The sequence below is a fragment of the Mustela nigripes genome, chromosome 12 (genome assembly GCF_022355385.1).
Source record: "Mustela nigripes isolate SB6536 chromosome 12, MUSNIG.SB6536, whole genome shotgun sequence".
Lineage (NCBI taxonomy): Eukaryota > Metazoa > Chordata > Mammalia > Carnivora > Mustelidae > Mustela > Mustela nigripes.
The window spans coordinates 99,063,979-99,086,514 of NC_081568.1; the positions used below are offsets into that span (position 1 = coordinate 99,063,979).

At 41.7% G+C, this 22,536-nt stretch overlaps 1 protein-coding gene across 7 annotated transcripts in view; it reads left to right on the forward strand.

The window, feature by feature from the left end:
• ARHGEF28 (Rho guanine nucleotide exchange factor 28) overlaps positions 1–22,536 on the forward strand; it is a 317,878-nt gene that overhangs the window by 120,147 nt on the left and 175,195 nt on the right. For all 7 annotated transcript variants that reach the window (XM_059418064.1, XM_059418061.1, XM_059418063.1 and 4 more), the window contains 2 exons: positions 17,240–17,387; positions 20,664–20,957. In XM_059418064.1, the coding sequence (XP_059274047.1) occupies positions 17,240–17,387; positions 20,664–20,957 (442 nt within the window). The remainder of the gene's footprint in view (positions 1–17,239; positions 17,388–20,663; positions 20,958–22,536) is intronic.

Here is a 22,536-nt window from a genome sequence, read left to right on the forward strand (position 1 = left end):
AATTCTCAGTATAACATCATTGTTTGATATATATTTTTTTTATTATGTCTTCCCAGAGGTCTCAAAACCATGAGAGCAGGGATTTGCTCAGTTTACTGCTCCATCCCTTATTCCTCAAACTGTGTGGAATGTACTCAATCAGGGCTTGATAAATGCTTGATGAATGAAGTAGGAATCTATATCCTACTTTGGACATGAAAAAAGTGATATATTAAAGGCCACAGCAGAAACACACAATGAAAAGTGATTCTTCCGGTTTGCAAAAATATTCTTTGCTTTTCATTTGATCTTTTAAATTTGAGTTAACTTTTTGAGTCCTTTCTGCCTGTGAGATGATGTCTCGGTCCCCCAGAACCTGGGTTCTGACAGATAGTTGAGGACTTTGGGGAAGAAATCATTCATAAACACTGGACCTTATTACCTACAAAGTAGATGTACTTTACAAATGAGAAAGAAGACTCACTCTTTCTGAGTTCTTAATGTGTCACGCGCAATGCCCATTACCTGCTTGAACCCTCACTGACGTGTAAAGAAGGAGTTATCTTCTGTTAATCCCATTTAACAGATGAGGAGAGGAGTTGCAGCACAAAGTTAGGCTACTTGTTAATGGTACACAGTGATCAGTGAAAGAGGTGGGAAGGGGATCCAAAGCTACCTGACTCCAGGTGTGAAATGCTGGGAGTCTGACTTCACGGTCTTCAGAAAGAGGAGCAAAACATGCTTCTAGGCAATTGCTACTAGAATTTGTATATAGAAGAGAAAGGAGGCTCTAGTGTCTATGACGATATTCCATAGAGGGCAGATGGGGTAGTGATGTAGCACAAAGCATAGATAACATTTCTTAGTGCTCTCATCGCCTGTTGCTTGCACCACTTCTTCCTTTTTTTTCCCTCAAGATTTTATTTATTTATTTGACACAGAGAGAGAGCACAGGTAGGCAGAGCGGCAGGCAGAGGGAGAAGGGAAAGCAGACTCCCCACTGAGCAGAGAGCCTGACTTGGGGCTCCATCTCAGGACCCTGGGATTATGACCTGACCTGAAGGCAGACACTTAACTGACAGAGCCACCCAGGTGCCCCCTGTACCATTTCTAATTCTAGAAAAATCACATGCACAACTGAGATAGATGAATATCCCAGTAAGTGAGTGTTCTCTAAACTCTCTAACAGACCATAGTAGCATCCAGGTCCTAAAAAACGCTATCACTGGTAGATACCATGCCAGATTCTGGTAGAGTGAACTATCTTGGAGTTCATCATGTGGGTCTTCAGGACATCTGGGGGCTGGCCTGGGAAGGCAGCACACCCATATGCCATGAAGCTGGCAGCAAAATGAATGAAGATGCTGTCGGACAGGTGCTTGGTGCTGGGGACTGCCTGCTGTTCCAATGGCTTTTCTTTGCACACAGAGGACTCACTCAGAGGGGAGGTGTCCAGGCCCCAAGGTTTAGTTTTCTCTCCTGAGTAGCCAGTTAGTATTTGAGGTGGGAGAGGTGGGCTGTTGAGGATTTCTGGTGTCTGGGGTCCCCTGCCCCTTCTCCCCTGGCTCCTGGGGTTTCTTCCTTTCATTGAGCTGCCTGGGGCCCTCAGCACCATCTTCTAGTAGTTTCTATCAAGGATCTGGGTGGCGGGTTGAGGGGACTGGTACACAACCCCAGCATTGCTCACCAAATTATGTGTTTGTGCACATGCACTTTTATCTTTGGAGAGGTACTACGTTTTTATGGCATTTTCAATGATAGCTGTAACCCCAGAGCTCCCAGGCCAGTGGAACCATGGCTCCGTGCAGAATTGGCATGCCCAAGAAGGTGTGTTAGCACATGGCCCCCAGACACCAGGTCTAGCCAGCCCCCAGTTGCTTTAACAAGTAGTTTCACCAAAACCTCACTGAGCCAGGAGACTGCTGCTACCAGAGGGGAGTGTTTAGTGACCTATGTGCTGTCTGTACTTCCCTGGCTTTCCAGGCAGAGGCAGCCTACAAAGTGTCCTCAGGGGTCCTCTGGTGTGGCTGTTCGCAAGGCCCCCCACAGCTGAGACCCAAAACACCAGCATCTGGGTTCTGCTGTCACAGCAGCCTGTCCCTCCACACGGTCTGGAGGCTGCATCCGTCTGCCTCCCTGGGTCCCTTAGAGACTGCATCCCCATCCCAGCAAGGGGTGCTCTGCAGAGATGTTAATAAGGGGCAGTGAAATGCAAAAACAAAACAAAACAAAACCCCAAGCAACGTATTTTGAGAAATAGTTCTGGTTTTTCTGGAGTGCCTGGGTGGCTCAGTCGGTTGAACATCCCATTGGATTCTGACTCAGGTCATGATCTTGGGGTTATGAAATTGAGTCTCATGTTGGGCTCTGTGCTGGGCATGTTGCCTGTTTTGGGATTCTCTCTCTCCCCCTCTTTCTGCCCCACCATGCCGTGTGTTCACTTGCTCTCTCTCTCCCAAATAGATAAATAAATCTTTTTAAAAACTTGTGGTTTTTTTTTTTTTTAAAGTTATTGTTTCTGTACTGTAAAAGGAAATTTTGAAGTAGAGAAGGTTTTTATTGATAAAATGTGGCAACTTTTTCATGGGTGTGTAGTGCTTATTTTACTTTTCTGCTTATATTTCTATGACTCTTCTTGAGTCATAGAAATTGAGGGTCTATGTAACTCAGGCCAAAGAATTTAGCCTTTTGGGCTCAATCTGTGAAACAAGGGTACCATCAATCTCTCTTGAGTTGTTTTCAGTAAAACAGAAGAATGCCAGGCACACGAAAACTATTCAAACAATGTTTTTTCAGGAAATAAAGAATACTAATAATGATGTTTTTAGTAGGGAGATATTAGCAAGTAGCTAAAAAGCCCTTAAGTGTCAGGTACTGATTTGGTTGACTCCTACCTGTTTTACCTGCTAAGGTGCATCCGATTTTTAGCAGCATTTTATAGTTGAGGTAACTGAGGTTGCTGAGGTTGGAACTCAGATCTAATTTGATTATAGATGCCCCGTGTTTGACCTTTATGTTCCTTCCACTAATGCATCAGTGCGGGTGGAGAGCCAGACTGACATTTCTTGTCACATTTACCCAGACACATATTTTCCTAACTTCTGGGTTATTTTTTGTATTCTTTAGAAGTGACTGAGCAGTAGAGAACGGGGAGAGAGACTGTATCCCAAGAAAGACCACCTCCATAGCATCCTTTCTGGTGTGACCTTTCTGCCCTTTAGATAAATACAGAGGTGATTGGGTCACTCCCTTGCTCAAAATCAACCACCCTCCCCCAGTGATTTCCTGTCCCTCATGCCCTCTCCGGGCCAGCCTCTGTCTTCACGTCCAGCTTCCCCTTTGGTCTTGTTTATCACCTCAAGTGTAAGACAGACTGCCTGCAATCAACTGTCCTTTCCCAAGGAACCATTCTATAGCCAGTCTTCATGCTTTACTTTGAATTCCCTTTCCTAGACAAAGTACCCTTTGTCCTCTAGGGGAGGGCTTTTCTGCTGTTGGACCATGGGCCTGGATCCTTCTGCTTCCAGCTGTGCAGGGTGCCCTGAACTAATGTGTGTGTGTGTGTGTGTGTGTGTGTGTGTGTGTGTGTGTCTGAGCTTTTGCTGCCTGTGAGGCTGTGAACTCCCTGAGGATAGGAGCAGGACTTGTCCCCTTACTATCATCTGTGCCTGGCACAAATCAGGGATTTGTTCAAAGAAGGAAGAAGAAAGAATAAAATAAATGTGGTCACAGTATTCATGCTCCTTCAACACAGATCATTTCTTCTGAGTATTCCCATTGTATTGATGAGTCACTGAAGATCCCCCTTAAGTTAGATCTAGGTCTGGTGACATGGCTGGGGTCCCTCAGTGCAGTGGGTCAGCCCCTGCAGAGGCCTTGCCTCCAGGTAACAGAGCACTGAGCACAATGGCAGGATGGAGCAGGAGTTAGGAGGGAAGCAGAGCCTGCCTCACAGAGATGGCCGTGACTCCCTGTCTGCCCCTGAACGTTCAGATCACTCTGATCAGAGTACTTGACCTCTGAAAGCCTCAGTTCCCTCATCTGTAAAATGAGGGTGATGGTTTCTACCCCAAAGCGTGATGGTAAAGACCTAGTGAGATGATTAACTTAGCACGATGCCTGATCCATTCCCAGCCACAGTCCTGTTAATGAAAACACAAAGAGTTCCTTTCACGGCCATTTTTATCCTTATGGGTTACTAAGCAACCTCATTTAATACATTGATAAATACTACTGCTTTCTCATTGAATTTCCATGTCAGGAAGTGAGAAATTTTGTATTCAGTGTGAGTTAAAACAAATTCTGACTTTTTTCCTTGAGATTCCTTTAGTAATATCTCTATGGGGGCTTTGTCAGTAGGGAAGTATCTGCATGTAATAAGGTTTGTAAAGCAGGTTTCTTTTTCTAGATTGAAGGTTCATGTTTGGCCTTATGAACAGAAGTTTCTGTATTGTAGAAGCTGGGTGAGAGTGATCCATGATCAAACCATGGTCCTTGTTCATTTGTAAAGCCAATGGCCATGACTGCACTTGGGTCACTTGATGTAAAGGGGTGATAAAGGCCCATGGATAGATGAATGAAAACTCTCTCTCCCTCTCTCCACCCACCTCCATCCTTCTGTCCATCCATCCATCATTTGTCCATGCATCTGTAAGAAATGGAAGGTAGGGCCCTGGATTTCAGGTCAGCTCTTGCACAGGAGCCTGGACGGCTGCCCACTTTCCCATGGTGAGAAGCATCCATTTTTGCTCTTGTGGCTTCCCAGGTCATCTCCATGATACAGGGTTGCTGGAGGGGCTGCAGCAGAGGATAAGCAGAGCTGAATAAAGATGTGTTCTACTGGCAAACTGCTGTGTTCACTTCCTCTTGGCAGAGAACATCCTCTTGAGAGCCCTGGTGATACGGCAGAAAACGTCTGGTAGTTTCTCGCCTGGTTTTTATTGTGGGCCTCTCTGATGTCACCTTTGCCCCTCAAGATCTCTTTTCAACTGAGCAGTTAGGGGGTCCTTTTAGAGTGAAGTTGAGATCTTGTCACCTTTTTACACGGACTTCTGAGATGGCTTCCCGTGGCAGGTGACAGCTGTGCCTTACGATGAGCTTCACTTGTCCTTGAACTTGCCCCTCATTTCTCTCCTCTTTGCTTCATCCTCCAGGTTACCTGTCTCACATGCTCACCTGAGGGCCTTTACACATGCCAGTCCCTCAAAATGAGATTCTCTTTCATATTCACATGGTTCTCGTTGTTAACTTTATTCAGGTCTCCAACAGAATATCAGCTTAGTAAGGGTGTTTTCCTACTTTCGTATCTAAAATATCTCTCTTGGGGCACCTGGGTGGCTCAGTGGGTTAAAGCCTCTGCCTTCGGCTCTGGTCATGATCCCAGGGTACTGGGATTGAGCCCCGCATCAGTCTCTCTGCTCGGCAGGGAGCCTGCTTCCTCCTCTCTCTCTCTGCCTGCCTCTCTGCCTACTTGTAATCTCTGCCTGTCAAATAAATAAATAAAATCTTAAAAAAATATATTAAAAAAAAAAGAAGAAATAGTCTTTGTAAGGGTCAAAATTCAGCTCCTCCCTGCCCCACCCCCTTCTTTTTACAAAGGCATTTCCAGATTGCAGTTCCTTGTAGGGTGGGTATTTCTCTTTTCATCGTCATTTATTTCCCATCTTTCTTGCCCTTTTCCTGCTTCAACTCCGTTTTCATTTGCTTCATTTTTTCCAGTCATTTCTCCTCTCGCCACCGCCATCACTCCCAAGCCCATTGCTGCTGCTGTTTTATCTTCTTCCTCCTCTCTGAGCTCTCATCGTCTTTCTTCCTTGCCTCCCAGAGACTCTTTGGGAGCTGGGGCTGTGTGGAGTTTCTCGGCACTCTTTCATCATTGCCCTGTGCCCCCTGTTTCTATGGTTCGATGTTTACCATGCTGTGGCCTGGCCATCTCGTACCTGCGCTTGCTCACATTTGAGAAGGAGAAGAGCAGCGGGCCCTGAGAGTGTGCTGTCGTTCCACAGAGGGGATGACAACCGAGGAAGGGAAGAGAGAAGAGCATGGGGCGAGATGGGTGTTGTGCAGTGAGTACTGGGCAACCTGAACAACACTGCCTGCCTCTGCTCCTGACTTACTTCCAGGAAGGCCTTTCATTTCCCAGGCCCCGGGATAGGAGTACAGGGGTGAGGTGGTAAATCTTCCAGCCTGCAGCTTGGAGCATGAGAAAAGCACTGGCTGCAGGGTGAAAACCTGGGCCCCAGCCCCTGGGTCTGCTGTGTGGTCGTACTCAGAGCACATCACCTGTGGGTATGGACCTTCACCGTCCTCATTCGTGAAGTCGGATTGATCACATGCGCTCTGAGGCTTCTTACAGCTTTGTCTTTTGTACATTTTCAAATCCCTTCTTCTCTGAGTGAGTGTTCCTGATGTTTTTATCCTGGGCTGGTCATTACTCGGTAGGTCCTTCAGTGTTCGTTTAAGGATGGCCTGTGTTTGTGTGTGTGTGTGTGTGTGTGTGTGTGTGTCTGTGTGTTGGTGGTGGAGAATTGAATTTGTATTCTGGCACGAATGCTGGTCAGATGAGAAGGACAAAGGGCACTATTCTCTTCTTTTATACCCTCCTAAGAGGGACTTTTGCAGAATGCAGGAGCTCTGTGTCCCATTCTGAAATAAGAATACAGATGATCGTTTCGCTGTGATTTTGTTAGTCTTTGCCCAGGGGTTATCAATTCTTGAAGACTTAAGGTTCCTTGTATTCTGGATAGTCTTGGTTTTAGTTTGGCACAGTCAGTGCTCTCAGTGGACCAGACTGACCTTCACATGACACATGGTTTGACATACATATATAGACCTCAAGCATTACGTAAGAACCCAGTAAGATTCTTGTCTGCTTAGATTCAGCCTGAATCTAGAGTTGATGAATTGCAGTCTTGGAGATGTTCAAGATGTGAAATAGAGGTGAACTTGAGCTTCTAATACAGATGAGCAGAGGGTTCCCTAGAGTCAGAGGGGCCTTGCAGACACTAAGTAGGTGGCATTGAAACATCTTTCTTGAAGAAAAATCATTTTCCCCCCTCAAAGGAAAACCATTTTCCCCCAAAGGAAAAAAGCTTTTTTCCCTAAACAAAGTTATCTGGGGGAACTTTAATATATAAAATGGATAAGACTTCTTTATTGTTAAATATGTCCTTCAAATTTAAATATACTACCTTTATTAATTCACTGAAGACAGTGACTCAGCCTGACAGTTCAGGTTCTCACCAGTATGTTAAAACTTGGTAATAATACATTTAAGTTAATGCAGTCTTTTTAGGTGTAAAAATAATTAGAAGCCTATTTTCCAAAATGAAATTTAAATGGAATGCTTGTGAACTCTCAACATTGTCTCTGTTAGTCTCCATTAGAATCCAGAGTTCCCCTGATTTCAATTTGATACAGTGGAAAAAAGACAGTCTCTTCAATAAATGGTGCTGGGAAAACTGGACAGCTATATGTAGAAGAATGAAACTCGATCATTCTCTTACACCGTACACAAAGATAAGCTCAAAATGGATTAAAGACCTCAAGATTATATACCAGGTATCATAGATTCTAGGTTTGTAAGACTAGATAGGTCTGCATTTAACCCCATTCTCTTTTATGATACATAAGTAAGTAAAGCAAATAAAACAAAAGCAGTGTCTTCTGGTTGTGCTTATTTCTACTAAGCTAAAGCCATCTTTGTCATCTTTGGACATCCCTGATTCTTAGAAGGCTCTCACTGTAGAATTGAACTCTGTGCCCTGTCCTTCCTTCCATTGTTCTGGGCTTTCCCCTTTGGGGCCTGCAGAGCATGTCAGAGCCCCTGTCTGCAGGACAGACCCTCAGATATTTGTAACCCTGACCATTTAGCCATGATTCTTCTCTTCTTTGGCAAAACAGTCCCAGTTCCTTCAATTGTTCCTTCTGTGACAACATGGTTTTTGTGTCCCTTTGGCATCCTTGTCCTTTTCCTCTGAATGTGTTGTCAGTTTTGTCTGTATTGAAGTAGTCCATGACCCAGGTATGTCTGATGGAGAGCAGAGCCAGACCATACCCATTCTTAATGGATTTTCTAGGTTTTCACCTATGCAGAATAGGGCAGAGTAAGCATTTTAGGGTGGCTGTGTCAGTGACAAATCAGGCTTAGTTGATTATTGACCCAAATCCTAACTGGCATCCAGGTGTTAAACTGCATTTTGCTTCATTCCTTATTTATGTACTTGATTATTTGGGAACCATAGACAGGACCTTTCTTCCCTAAGGACTACTAGGATAATTTAAGAGTACAGATTATCATTGGAATTTTCTTATACCCGAGCCAGTATATTTCCTGCAGCAATCTGCTGAAAGTGTCACATATATTTTCAATTTCTAGGAGTTCTATATTTCATACATCTGTGAGTATGTTAGTGATTTTATTTAATTTATTATTTCTTTTAGTGACTTTAAAAAGGAAGTAATCTAAAGAGACTTTTTTAAAAAAAAGTTTTTATTTATTTATTGGACAGATAGAGATCACAGCCAAGCAGAGAGCCTGATGGGGGGCTCGATCCCAGGACCCTGGGATCGTGACCTGAGCTGAAGGCAGAGGCTTAACCCATTGAGCCACCCAGGGGCCCCTAAAGAGACTTTTAAAGCCTACTTGTTTTTCTTGAGGAATTGGAGTAATTTACTGACCTCTGTCATGACTTTTTTTTCCCCCTCATTTGAGCTTTGATACAGAAACAAAGGCTATTTCAGTTCTGAAGTGGTGAATCATCCCATCCAGTGTGAAAGTCATGCAGAATTTTGGATTTGTGTGTTTATGTATAACTGAGTTTATAGCAGAGATATGAAAATGGGTGGCTTTTTAATATTAACATATATATTTAATTTATGGTAATTGCTCCTTTCGGTAAATAATTGTGTTTCTTATGTAATTCAGATCTTTTATATCCTTTGTCACTTTTTTGGTCTGCTTCTACCATTAGCTACTAAGAGAGGCATGTTAAAGTCTAACTTGTGGTATGGATTGGTCTAGCTCTTTGGCTTGTTCCTTTTAAAATTTTTTAATGTTTTGAAGCTATGTTATTGGGTGCCTACAGATTTAATATGACGATAATCTCTTTTTCAACTATGATGCAAAGTTCCTCTTTCTTTACTAATATGTCTTCCTTTGAAATCTGTTTTTTCAGGGACATCTGGGTGGCTCAGTCATTTAAGCATCTATCTGCCTTTGGCTCAGGTCATGATCCCAGAGTCCTGGGATTGGAGCCCCACATAGGGCTCCTTGCTCAGCTGGGAGCCTGCTTCTCCCTCTGACTTCCACCCCCCCGGTTGTATGCTGTCTTACTCTCTCTGACAAATAAATAAATAAAATCTTTAAAATATATACTTTTTCTGATACTTTTTTACTTTGAAGCTTTTTGTGTTTTTCTTCTTTCATTTTTGAATTAAAAAACTCTATACTGTGTTGGTATTGTATGTGGGTCATTTCATTAACACTTAAGATAACTGCCAGTGTATTTGGATTTATATCCTATAACTGTCTGTTTGACATACGTTTTATGTTTTTGTTTCTCTTGTTTTTGTGATTTTTTTTTTAAAGATTTTATTTATTTATTTGACAGAGAAATCACAAGTAGATGGAGAGGCAGGCAGAGAGAGAGAGAGGGGGAAGCAGGCCCCCTGCTGAGCAGAGAGCCCGATGCGGGACTCGATCCCAAGACCCCGAGATCATGACCTTAGCCGAAGGCAGCGGCTTAACCCACTGAGCCACCCAGGCGCCCTTTGTTTTTGTGATTAATAAAATATTTTCTAATAGGGTTTTTCTTCTGTAACTTGTTATACATTATTCTATTGTTACCATCAACTTAAAACATATGTGTTTGACATAAACATAATAAGCTATTATGTTTAATATTTTCCCCAAACTCCTAGACACTTGAATCACATTTGCCTTTTACATTATTTTTGTCAGACATTTTAGTTCTACAAGTGTTTTAAACTCCATGACATAGTTCCTATTTTGTACATTAGATATTAATTATATTTACTCTACTGTTAGGTATCTCCTCTTGGGTGTCTATGTTGGAGATCATTTTATTTCTGCTTGAATAATTCACTTTAGTTTTTCTTTTAGTGTTGGCCTGCTGGCCGTGAAATCCCTCAGTATTCATCTGAAGCATTTTAATTTTAGTGTCCTTTTTAAGGATTTATTTATTTATTTATTTTGAGAGAGGGAGAAGGGTGGGGAAGGGGCAGAGGGAGAGGGAGAAAGACAATCTCAAGCCGACTCCCCTCTAAGTGTGAAGCCTGATGCAGGACTCTATGTTACAGCCCTGAGATCATGACCTGAACTGAAATCAAGAGTCAGACACTTAACTGACTGAGCCACCTGGGTGGCCCAAGGATATATTTGATAGGTATGGGGTTTTAGGACCTCTGTTATTTTATATCATCACTTTAAAGATAATATTCTGTTGTCCTCTGACTTCCATAACTTCTCTGAGTGGTTCTCCCCTTTCTGGAATTTTAATGCATTTGTTCTTTTTCCCAGTTTTCTGATACCTTTAAGAATATGACCTTTTAATTTTTCTGTCTTGATTTTCTAGTTGCTACCAGCAAGAATGTTGGACTTCTATGGTCTGTTTTATCTTGTCTTGAAATGGAAACCATTCCTACTTGAAAGGGTCTTTGTGGAAATAAGTGTTGCATTGTCTCACATGGGTTTAAAGAAATGCTTAAACACAGTAATTTGGAATAAAAGACTTAATGCCCAGAGCGCTTTGTTTGAATTGTGCTTGAAGAATGTAAAGAGGATGACCTAACTTGCAGGTTTGGGGTAGGAATCAAGACACTCACTATTGTCCATCTGGCTCTGGGACCTTGAGCTAATTAATACTAACTGGTTCCTGTACTTTTATTTACTTACCAATAAAATGGAAAAATATACTTCTAAAAATTCTCAAGAATCTCACAACACTTAACATGCTCCTCTGCAGGGAAGGTTCTGTGTCGAATTACTATTTTTTGTTGTAAAGACAAGTTTCAGATGTTGAAAATAATCAAATTTGATAATTCACTTAAGAGCATTTGTTTATATTAGCATAATTGTTTTCATGGAATGTATTAGTAAACTTGCAATACAATATTTAACCCCTCAGTTAACATGTCCCTTTAACATGCTTCTACCCTAAAAATCACCCCATATAAAGGCTGTGCAGAATATTTTGAAAAATAATAGCGCATGTCTTATTATCCCAAAAAGTTCACCGTTGCCCCTAAATGGTATTTATTATGTTCCCATTATTATTTTGGTTCTATAGAAGTTAGAGTTGAATGGCATAGGTATGAGAATACAATGAAACCCATAAACCTTTACTCAGAAAAATAGGCACATACACATACAAAGAGAGTTTTTGCTAACAATTTTAAATTGTGCCCAGATTTCCTGAAACCCATTTATGGATTCTTCCTGTGGCCCCAAATTAAGAAACACCACTATAAAAGGATGCATACTTTGTTCTCATTGTCATAATTTGAAACTACAGTATTTATTGCCTATTTGTGCCAAGTATTTTAGAAACTAGATGATTGGTTAGCAAATGGCATTGTTAGTAAACAGATATAATTATATGTAGATATATTGTCTATAGAGGGTGAGAGGGAAGACAGTAGGATGTTTAGTGATTAGGATAATACAGGCATTAACCAAGTTACTCAAGGTATTTAGAGACCTCGTTTAAGGAAAAAATATTTAGAATGTGCACGTCAGTGCTGACCATTTCCATCTTAAATGTCTTCAGAAGAAGAGTAAAATAATTGGATGAAAGAAATAGTTTATTGGGGCAAAAAGATTGAATACCTTTTTTGGTTCTATGAGAAAAAATCCACAGATGTCACAGCATTTCAGCAGAAGGCTTGGTCTTTGACTGACAATTATTGATGAGTTTTACAAGCAGAATTTCTCAAAGAGGAGGCTTCTTGGTAAATTGGTTTCATTAACTTGTGTGTGTGTGCGTGCGCGTCTGTGTGTGTGTGTGTTTATATTAAGTTGTATTCAGTATGGTTATAGTCCAGCTTTCCTCCTCAGTATTTGTTCCCAATTTCCATGTTACTGGCCTGCAGAGATTTTACAGGAGTATTTGAGTACTTTTATATGGCCAATAGAAGAATAACAGGTGGTACACCTTCACTGTTCAGAGAGGAGAGGGATGGACTGTGATGTTCATCTCAGCTGGTTCACTTGAGAAAGTGAAAATTTTGACCTGCTTAAGGCAAACATGAATGCAAATGTGAATAAAAAAGGGAAGACCAGAATTCTTGAAGTTGTAATTTGAACAGGCCACTAACAATGTTGGCACTATTTAGCAGTAGTCTTTAGTAAAAGTGAGACATAAATTAAGGGGTGGGGGGAAGAAGTGAATGAAATCGATGAGGAACTGTTTGCTGTCCATAAATGAGGAAATAGGAATTTTAGCAAGGTTGTAATGAAAATGATACTCATGACCAGCACTGGTGGCCATGGAATTTGATAGAACATTATTGGAAAGCAGTTTGGCGATTTGTGACAAACTTTCACATTTTTGGACCCATTTCTGGAATTTTATTCCTTAATAGTAAAACATAAAATAATGCACAAGAAAAAGTTTCTTGTAGTATCATTTATAATTGTAAGCTAGAAACACTCTTCAAGTACAACAATACAGGGGTAACAGAGGAGAATATAGAACATCTCATTTGATGGAATGCAATTTAAAAGGGTGCCAAAAAACAGAAAGTGGAAAAGTACTTTTCCTGGAAGAGATAGGAACACCATATGTGTATTTATGCTGTGAGGTTAGCTCTGTAAGAATTAGCTGTGTCTTGCACGAAGACTGGAAGGCAATAAAGGAATGAAAACAAGTTGGTACATTGGAGTGGTGTCATTTCGATTTCTTTTATCCCTATCGTTTTGTTTAATACCGAGAAATTTTTAAAAAATTTTTTTACTGAGAAATTTTAGACAGTCTTCTAACTTAATGTGCTTATGAATTTTTGTGTTCAATATTGAATTGGAAATTGAGATATGTGATATGAGGCCTGTTTTGCCCCTAATAGCTAATAGATAGCTGTTGTCCCAAAAAACAATTTGCTGAGCCGATTATTCTTTCCCCACTGGCTTGAAATGTCACCTTTATTACATAACTTCCATGTGTCTGCTTTTCAGCTCCATACTCAGTGGTCTGTCGTGCCCAGGTCGCACTGTTTAAATTATTATGGTTTTATTGCAAGGTATGCTTTGTGGTAGGGCAAATTCTGACCTCACTCTGCACAGCTCAAGCGCTATCTTTCTCTAGACTGTTCCCATTCTTGTGAATCTGTTCTTCCAGATGCACTTTAAAATAGCCTTCTTTCATTTGAAGATTAATTTTGGGTTTTGGCTAGAGAACATTAAAGGTTTAGATTAATTTGGGGAAATAACTTTGCCCGTTATGCCTCTTACTATGTCTGGAATTTTCAGCAAAATTAGTGGTTTTTTAAAATTTTTTTAAAATTTAAACTCAGTTAATTACCATATAATATATTATTAGTTTCAGAGGTAGAGTTCATTGATTCATTGGTTGCATAAAATACCCAGTACTCGTTATATCATGTGTCCTCTTTAATGCCCATCACCCAGTCACCCCATCCGCTCACCCACCACCACTCCAGCAACCCTCAGTTTGTTTCCTACAGTTAAGAGTCTCTAATGGATTGTCTTCCTTACTGGTTTCGTCTTGTTTCCATTTCCCTATGATTCTCTGTTTTGTTTCTTAAATTCCATATATGGGTCACATATGAAAATTGTCTTTCTTTGATTGACTTATTTCACTTAGCCTCATACTCTCTAGTTCCATCCACGTTGTTGAAAATGGTAAGATTTCACTTATTTTTTTAAAAAGATGTATTTATTTGACAGACAGAGAAAGAGAGAGAGAGGGAGAGACAGTGACAAAGGGAATACAAGCAAGGGAATTGGAGGGGGAGAAGCAAGCTTCCCGCCGACAGGCAGCCCAGTGCAGGGCTGGATCCCAGGACCCAGAGATTATGACCTGAGCTGAAGGCAGACACTTAAAAACTGAGCCACCCAGGCATCCCCAGGATTTCATTTTTTGATGGCTGAGTAATACATAGTTGTGTGTGTGTTTATACACACACACACACACACACACACACCCCACATCTTCTTTATCCATTCATCTGTCAATGGACATCTGGGCTCTTTCCATAGTTTGGCTATTGTGGACATTACTGCTATGATTATTGGGATGCACTTGCCCCTTCTAATCACTACATTTGTATCTTGAGGGTAAATACCAAGTAGTGCGATTGAGCGTTTTAGGGTAGCTCTATTTCCAACTTTTTGAGGAACCTCCACACTGTTTTCCAGAGTGGCTGTACAAGCTTACAAATAGACACCTGAAAAATGCTCACCATCACTTGGCATCAGGGAAATACAAATCAAAACCAAAGTTAGATACCAAAGTGAGATACCTCACACCCGTCAGAATGGCTAAAATGAACAAGTCAGGAAATAACAAATGTTGGTGAGGATGAGGAGAGAGGGGAACCCTCTTACACTGCAGGTCGAATGTGTGTTTCTTTTAAATGTGGGATATAGTGAATTGACAGAAAGATGATGAGATGTGTTTAGTATTTCTCCATAGAAGCAGAGTGATTCTGACATTGAAGGCAGTAAATTCACTTTGGAAAGATTATAGTTTTAATTGCCTAAAAGTGTGAAATTGATCCTAGGGGGAGAATAGGTGCAAGCCCACTGGAATTCTGTAGATTGGAATTTATCCTTGCCATTAATAAAGTTAGTGGCCCTTTAAGAAAAAGAGCAAGTTTTCAGTGGCCACAGTGTTTAGAAAGACCCCAGTCGCTCCCCCAAGTTGTAACTTGTGGCTGGTTATTTATACTGTACTGGATTTGGGGAACATTTTCAGAAACCCATTTCTCCTGATGTGTGTAGCTTAGTCTGAATCTCCTTGGATCATTCACTTTCCAGAAAGAAAATGTTCATGTTCTTTCATATTCATATTTTCTTTTTCTGTCATCCTTTCCTGCTCACCCTCGATCCCATTTTTTCTCTTTTGAGTTTCTCTCTTAATTCCTGCATCACCCCCATCCCTCCTGCTCTCAGAATGCCTTCCGTGTCTTTCTGATCTCGTTGCGATTAGCAAGTAAGAGGACCCGTTTTATTGCTGACTAGTGTCCTTAGTGCTAAGACTGTGGGCATCTCACTTTAATGCATAGGTCTTATATCTGACCTATTTTTGTTTATCTTCTTTTATCAGTGTAGTGTATGGTGTGGACTCAAAAGGAAGGCACACCTGAATTGTAAAACTGTTAATTTAGTGTTGCATTGTTTTTGAAAGTCTTGGAACTAAACTCCTTTACAAGTTGTGGTCCTTGTTCACCCAACCAAAGAAAATAGGCATGTGATGGTTATTTTGATTAGATACAGATTAGATATTCTTCTGATGTGTGAAAAGCTTTGATCTGTTGATACAATTTGTTTTCTTTAAAAAAAAAAAATGACAAGTCAGGTCAGATTCTGTTCGTGGACAATTAACAGTCCCTTTAGTCACCAGGAACATGAGGAACGCAGACTGTTCTTCCTTTTTTAGGAAATGGAATTTCATCTAAGTTTCCTCTCTGTCATGTCAGACATTTGTTACTGGGTTTTTTTGTTTTTTTTTTTGCTTTTCAGAGCCTCTTCCTGAACTTTTTTGGGAAGCTGTCATATGGTGGATTATTCTTGGCATGCTGTTTTCTATTGATTACATTCGTGTATGTTTGCATGCGCTCACATGCAGAGAAAGGACAATCCAAAACTGTGTTAGCTAGTGGTTTTTTAAACCACAATTTGTATTTATACTACTTCATAATTTAAGATAATGCTTTGTGTGTGCTAGATTTCAAACTGCTAGGAAAACATTGCCTTTTTATTTTTAAAGTTTGGATGAACTATCCATGTGATTATTGGAGAAAGGAGTTCTGCAGTGATTTTTTTTTTTTCTGATACTGATTGGCCTACTTCTTGATATCCTACAGAATATAGTGCTGATAATAGCCATCAAAGGCAAACAGATGGTAAGGAGACTGTGTAGAATTTCCTTTGTTTCCTTTTCTCCCCTATCACAGGGGGAGGAACTTGCCAAGAGAGGGTTTGTTTTTGTTGGACAAGCACACAAAAGCCCAGATGCTTCTCAGCCGTGGGCCAAGCTCTGGACGCCTTCCAAAGTGGGCGACCCTTTCCACCTCCTAGTTTCCATTTCCCTGCCACTCCCACGGGCTGGGTGGAATGTACCATCTCCCTGGAGGACTCTGGTTATATTGCTTTTTTGTTTTTGAGTGGAGGGAGTATCCTGAATCCTTTGAGTCTTCCAGCGTCTCAAGATGGTCTGGCAGGCCTGTCTACCGGTGCTTCTCCCTTGGTTGTAGCAATGTAGGTCTAGCCCTTCCACACAGCCTCTGGATGATAACGTCCGTTCAAGCCCTCACCTGCTACATGCTTCCTTGACATACCTTCTTTCCTTGACATACCTCACGTTCCTCTGTGAGGCAGCTTCTCTCCTTGGAACTGGGGCACTTAGCAGGGTGTGTGCCCACTAGAAGCTCTCAAGAGAGAGTGTGAGGCCATGCTGGATGCAAAAGAGGAGTTGGAATTCTTTCAGAGAAGACAAATAGCAACTGGAAATGGCACAGCAAGGGTGGGAGCGTGTGGAGCTGTTTATTGGGCACAGTGTGTGAATAGTTCAAGTTCTTACAACCTGCTGGGATCCAGTACAGGGTAAGGTGATGACTAAAAATTATTGTTTTGAACCTTGGTACTGTGGGGTATGTCAGGTACAGAAAAAAAAAAAAAAAAGGAATCCGTGATGTTCATCAGGTAGGAATTCAAATGAAATATAAGACAACAAAGTTCAGTCCCATTTATATAGCTAGTAAACTTAAAAACTTTCTTCCCTGTGCTCTGGACTTCTTCAGCCTTCAGAACAGAACAAACCAGCTCTCACACCATACTGTCAAATGTCAGAAAGCATCTCTCTGTCATTGCAAGTGTTTGCTGTTGGGAAGGAGGATTTGTGATATTTGAGTGTCAACCACATGATCTCAGTGTCACAAATAACATTGTTTTGGATCCTCGCCCTTCTTATTTATTTATTTATTTATTTAGAGCCAGGACAAGAAGGTGTGATGATGCCTCAACTTACTCATTTTTTTCTTTTCTTTTTTCTTTTTTTAGGGGCAGAAGACCGTCTATGCAAAGTTTGGCAAAAATGTGTATCTTCCTAAAGATGCCGAGTTTTACTTTATTTACAGCGGATCTCATCAGAGACACATCGTGATTGCTGAACGCGCTGAGGATAATGTTCTCCAGTCTAGCATTCCAGGTGAGGTGTAGTCTTTACTCTGCAGATCTGTCTGGAAGCATCTGTCCTCCAGGGACCTAGACTGGGAAGAGGACCAGGAGGAGAAAGTAAACAGTGCTGCAAAGTGAGATGGGTGTGTGTGAGAGTGGCGGGGCGAGTGGGGGCCTGCTGTGGCGCACGGGTCTAGGAGGCGGGGAAGGGACAGAGCCCATGAGGACACTGACACTTGGGTCATCTTATTTATGAGCCTCTTTTGGCTGTGTCTGCCTTGCTGAGACTGGGCAGGCCCATCCTACTGATGGCACCCAACTTAGAAAGTCGGCTATGCTTTGAGTGTAGTCCAATGGAGGAGTCTCTCTGTCTTGGTATCACCTGTTGTCCCAGGGACTATGGCCAGGGATGGCTCAGGCAGAACTGAGACGTTGGCAACAGGTTGTCATTCTCTCTCCCTCCTTCCCCTGTGGTCAGTCTGGCAGCCCCGGTGTTCACCGCTCTCCTGCTTGCTCCTTTTGGAGGCTGGGTTCTTTCCTTGGGCCTCTGTGTATCCAGACTCTTCCTTCCTGGATCTCAGGCTCCAGAACTTTCTCTTCTCACCACCAAAATGTTCATGTTCAGAAACTTGTCATTCTCTTACATTCTTTTTCAGTTACCATGGTGACAGATGACTCATTAATATTTCATGCCAATGTTTGTTAAGAGCTAATAGTTGTCAGCATCAGTTGCATATTTTCACTGGGCTGTGGGTTATCTGTCAGAGACATGAAGCTGTAGTCCAGAGGCGTAATGAAGATATTATTACTTACAGGATGGGAGGGTTTTGTTGTTCTGGTTTATTGATGGGTTAGTTTTCCTTAACTAGGGGTCTTTGAGGTCCTCTAAATTGCAGCATGTAGGGAACCTTCAGTATTTTGAAGGGTGGGATTGTCCTCATTTTTAGAGGGAAGATGTTTCTAAGTGCTTCTGCAGTATAGGCGGATAGTAAACATGCAAACAACACAGACATAAAATTGCAGGGATGTACAAAGGCTTGTCAGCCCTACCTGGGCTTGTACATCAGATCAACCTGTTGCCCCATTTCTGAGACCATGAGCATGTTTTTAAACATGCTGCTGTAATTGATGTAATGCTTTCTATACAAGTTAACACATTTTACAGAGTCAGTTGGGCATGATTAAAGTTCACCTTTCCTTATTTTTTTTTTAAGATTGTATTTATTTATTTGACAGAGAGAGTGTGCACAAGTAGACAGAGCAGCAGGCAGAGGGAGAGGGAGAAGCAGGCTCCTCGCTGAGCAGAGACCCCAATATGGGACTCGACCCTAGTACCCTGGGATCATGACGAGGGCAGATGCTTAACCAACTGAGCCACCCAGATGCCCCAAACTTTCCTTCTGTGAATACACAAGTAGCCAAGTAATAAATATTAACCAACCATTCTTTTGCTCTGCCTCTGGATGTTTGTATATTTTCATTGGTAATCCAGGCATACATCAGGTGCATGGTTGTAGGTGAATTTACAGAATATAATGTAATCCATAAAGAGTGATGAGTATAATGTGCAATGAAAACCAAAGCATTGTATGTAATTTGGAAACCAAAATTTTTTTTTTCTGAATTACATCTGTGTTCAAATTCTAAATTAAGTTGAACAACTTTAAACAACTAGTTGAGAGCAATAGTGGAAAACCAGACCCAGGCCGTACGAAACATATAGAAACTGAGTAATTTTCAACACTTCTCTATTTGGCCTAGTAACTACCATACTGACAAGAAAAAAAAAGTAGACCTCATTAATGGCACAGAGTCACTTCAGCTTTGTCTCTTCTGCCTCAGCCTTTTGGCTTTGGCCTTTATGTTTTTACTGCCTTTTGTTTCTCCCTCTTGGTTTTCTTTTACAAAGCCTCTTATGGAGGAAGAATGAAAACAATAACTGAAGTGCCAATCCCAGTATCAAAAGTTTTATCATTTTCTTTACTTGGATGTATGGGTGAGTCTCCTTCTAGTCCTTGTGTGTTAAAGAAGATCTGTTTGATGACATCATGGCCTACTGCAAAGTGAGGGTTCTCGCCTTTGATTTTAACAAAGGTGATTTCGTATAGATGGGTGACAGTCCTTGTTTCTGAACCTTATTAAATGTCTCTCTCCTGTTACAGCTTTCCCAGGGTAACCTTTCAGAAGAATGTAGAGTGGATTTCTGTAGTCTGTCCTGGAAGTGTATAGTCTGGGGATGGAGGGCTGAATTCTGTGCCTGGACCATTGGGTCATTTTGGAAGAGGTGGTGTGAGCGTGACAGTCGTTATCGCTTAGTGAGCTGGGATGCTCTTGTTCCTATGAAGGATCCTATTAGCCATTTGCTTGGGGGCCAGTGGTAGCTGAATGTTAACCCTTCTTCTGTCTGGCTGTGACTGTAGTAATCACAGCAGTTTGGTGGTACTGATTCCTGGGTATCCTGGCAAGTGCAGCATAAAATGTATCTGGCTAGTTGTTCACCCACCTTGGCCAAGTGAAAGAAGATTATAAAAGGGAAGGACAGGTGGCAGGATTAGATAACCAGCCACAACAGAATTCTTAACACCGCCAAGACACAGAAGCCATTCTCAGAAGTGGTAGGAGTGGGGGCAATGAACAACATTGGTTACGTACTTCTGTTGAGTTCTCTTCACCCACCCTTAATCACATTCAAGGGAGCTCTTTGGAGCTACTTTATGAAACTGTTATTGAAAACAATACATAAAAATACAAGACATAGGAGGAAGTGGCAGAGGACAAAAGGGCAAAGGCCTCGAAGAGGATGAACTTGCCAAATAACGACATTTGATGATGATAGGAGAATAGACATTGAAATGCTCAGAACTCGTAAAAGTTACTTTTTTAAAAATCAGGAGTCATTGAAAGAAGATGGAATCTGCTTTAATTTGGCCCCACAAACAGGGCAGCATTTAAAGATAAACTTAGGGTGCCTGGGTGGCTCAGTAGTCTAAAGCCTCTGCCTTCGGTTCAGATCATGATCCCAGGGTCCTGGGATTGAGCCCCACATCAGGCTCTCTGCTCAGTAGGGAGCCTGCTTCCTCTCTCTCTGCCTGCCTCTCTGCCTACTTGTGATCTCTGTCAAATAAATAAATAAAATCTTAAAAAAAAAACAACAAAAAAAAAACTGGCTGCATTCCTTTTCTGCCTTGCTCTCCGGGAGCACGGGGTCTCCTTTCGCAGTGCAGTGAATCTGGTGACCCCTGACTTGGACATGGGGCGAGCATCTCCTGTAGGCTCTAGGTGAACTGTTTACTGTCTTGTTGTCCAGGCCATGGGCTTCAGGAGACGGTGACAGTGTCTGTGTGCCTCTGCTCAGAAGGTTACTCCCCCGTGACCATGGGCTCCGGCTCAGTGACTTATGTGGACACCATGGCTTGCCGGCTGGCTCGTTTGCTGGTCACCCAAGCTGATCGCCTCACAGCCGACAGTCATCAGACCTTGCTGACTCCATTTGCACTGACGGTGGGAGCCCTGCCTGCCCTGGACGAAGAGTTCGTGCTCGCTCTGACCCATCTGGAGTTGCCTCTTGAGTGGACAGTGTTGGGAATTTCTTCACTCGAAGGTGGGTCTTCACCAGAAAATTCAGATATCTTTCCTCGGTGTGAAGTTGAGAATGTGCTTTAGAACTTGTTGTCTGTCTCCATGGGTTCATGTTTGTGCCCATTTTTGTCCTGAGTCTTATTCTAATGGGACAATGTTGCCTGAGACCTGAGTCCCTCATCCCTGGACTGGGTGACGCTATCTGGCTCTCTTCCGGGTGATGAAGAGATTTGCCTCAAGGAGGGAAGGACCATTTCTTGGTGGCAAGCTCTTGAGCCAGCTGCTTTGGACTGTGGCTCTACTTCTGTTGGCCCTATTGGGCCATCAGGCAGCAATCAGGAGTAACAGGCGGCCAGCTCTGTGGGAGCACTGCAAACAAATGTGGCATGCGGGAAATAAAACTGGTATATTGACATCTTTAAAATGCCAGTGTCACTGAGAGCATTCGAACATTTGTATTAACTTCAGGAGAAAACTCTGGGTGGCCCCTGTTTTTTAGGAGACTGAATAGACTTACCATCAATCACGTGGAATTTGTGTGTGAACAAAGAGGGATGTTTTGTGGAAGTCCACACAAGCCTCGAGGGCAAACTGTTCAATAGATACTTCTTTGGTTGATTACAAATCACAAGATTTTATCAGAAATTGATGGTATTTTGTATTTTATTGAACGCATATAATTTTTCTGTCTTTCTCTATTTTTGTGTGACTAGTTATTGGATAATGCTGTTTTTAAGAATTTCTACTTCCTGATTACAGATTGGCTTAAATTAAATTGGATAAGATTAAATGGGCTAATCGAGGTAAAGGGATATGCATTTTGTAAACAGAATCTTAAGGCCCTATGCTACACACAGAGAAGATCTCCATTTGTTTCTTTCAGTCAGGGTTCTAGTAAAACCCTCTTGAGAAATGGAAGATGTTTCTTATTGCTGAAGAACTTGGATGAGACAGTTTACAATCCTAGTTCATCGTTGAGCCAGGCCTGACTCCTGTGTGCTGTACTGGGCTTTATAGTGGCTGCTTGATATGTATGAAGGGTAGGTACCCTGGGGACTAGGTGGTATCCATTCTCCTCACCAGTATCTCCAAGACCTCCAAGATGGCTTGGAACATATCAAGTGTTCAAGAAGTATTTGTGGTATGAATGCAAGTTGTATTTTGGGACCTTTAAAAGAAAGTCACAATACCTAGATAGCACTATTACAATTCATATGTATATGAAAAAAGTACATGTTTTCTGGCTAAGGAAATTTATCTCTCTCTCTCTCACACACACACGTATACATGCGTGTCCCCATATGCTCACACATACATGTACATATACATGTATGTTGATATACATGAATGTACTCACATATGTAGTGATTTGTGTATATATGTATGTTTTCTGACTAAGGAACTTTATTTTCTTAAGCCTCCTAACCTTTCTTTTTTTTTTTAAACTAATATTGGAGTGTATTTTACTTTTTGGAAGGCAGATTCATTTTGACAAAGGCATAAAGTTTTCATTCTTTTTCTCCAGTCACTGTACGCAAAGCCACAAGTAAAATGCCCCTAAGCCTCCGGGAGCAGTAGATGCAAGTCAGAAGCAGGGCTCC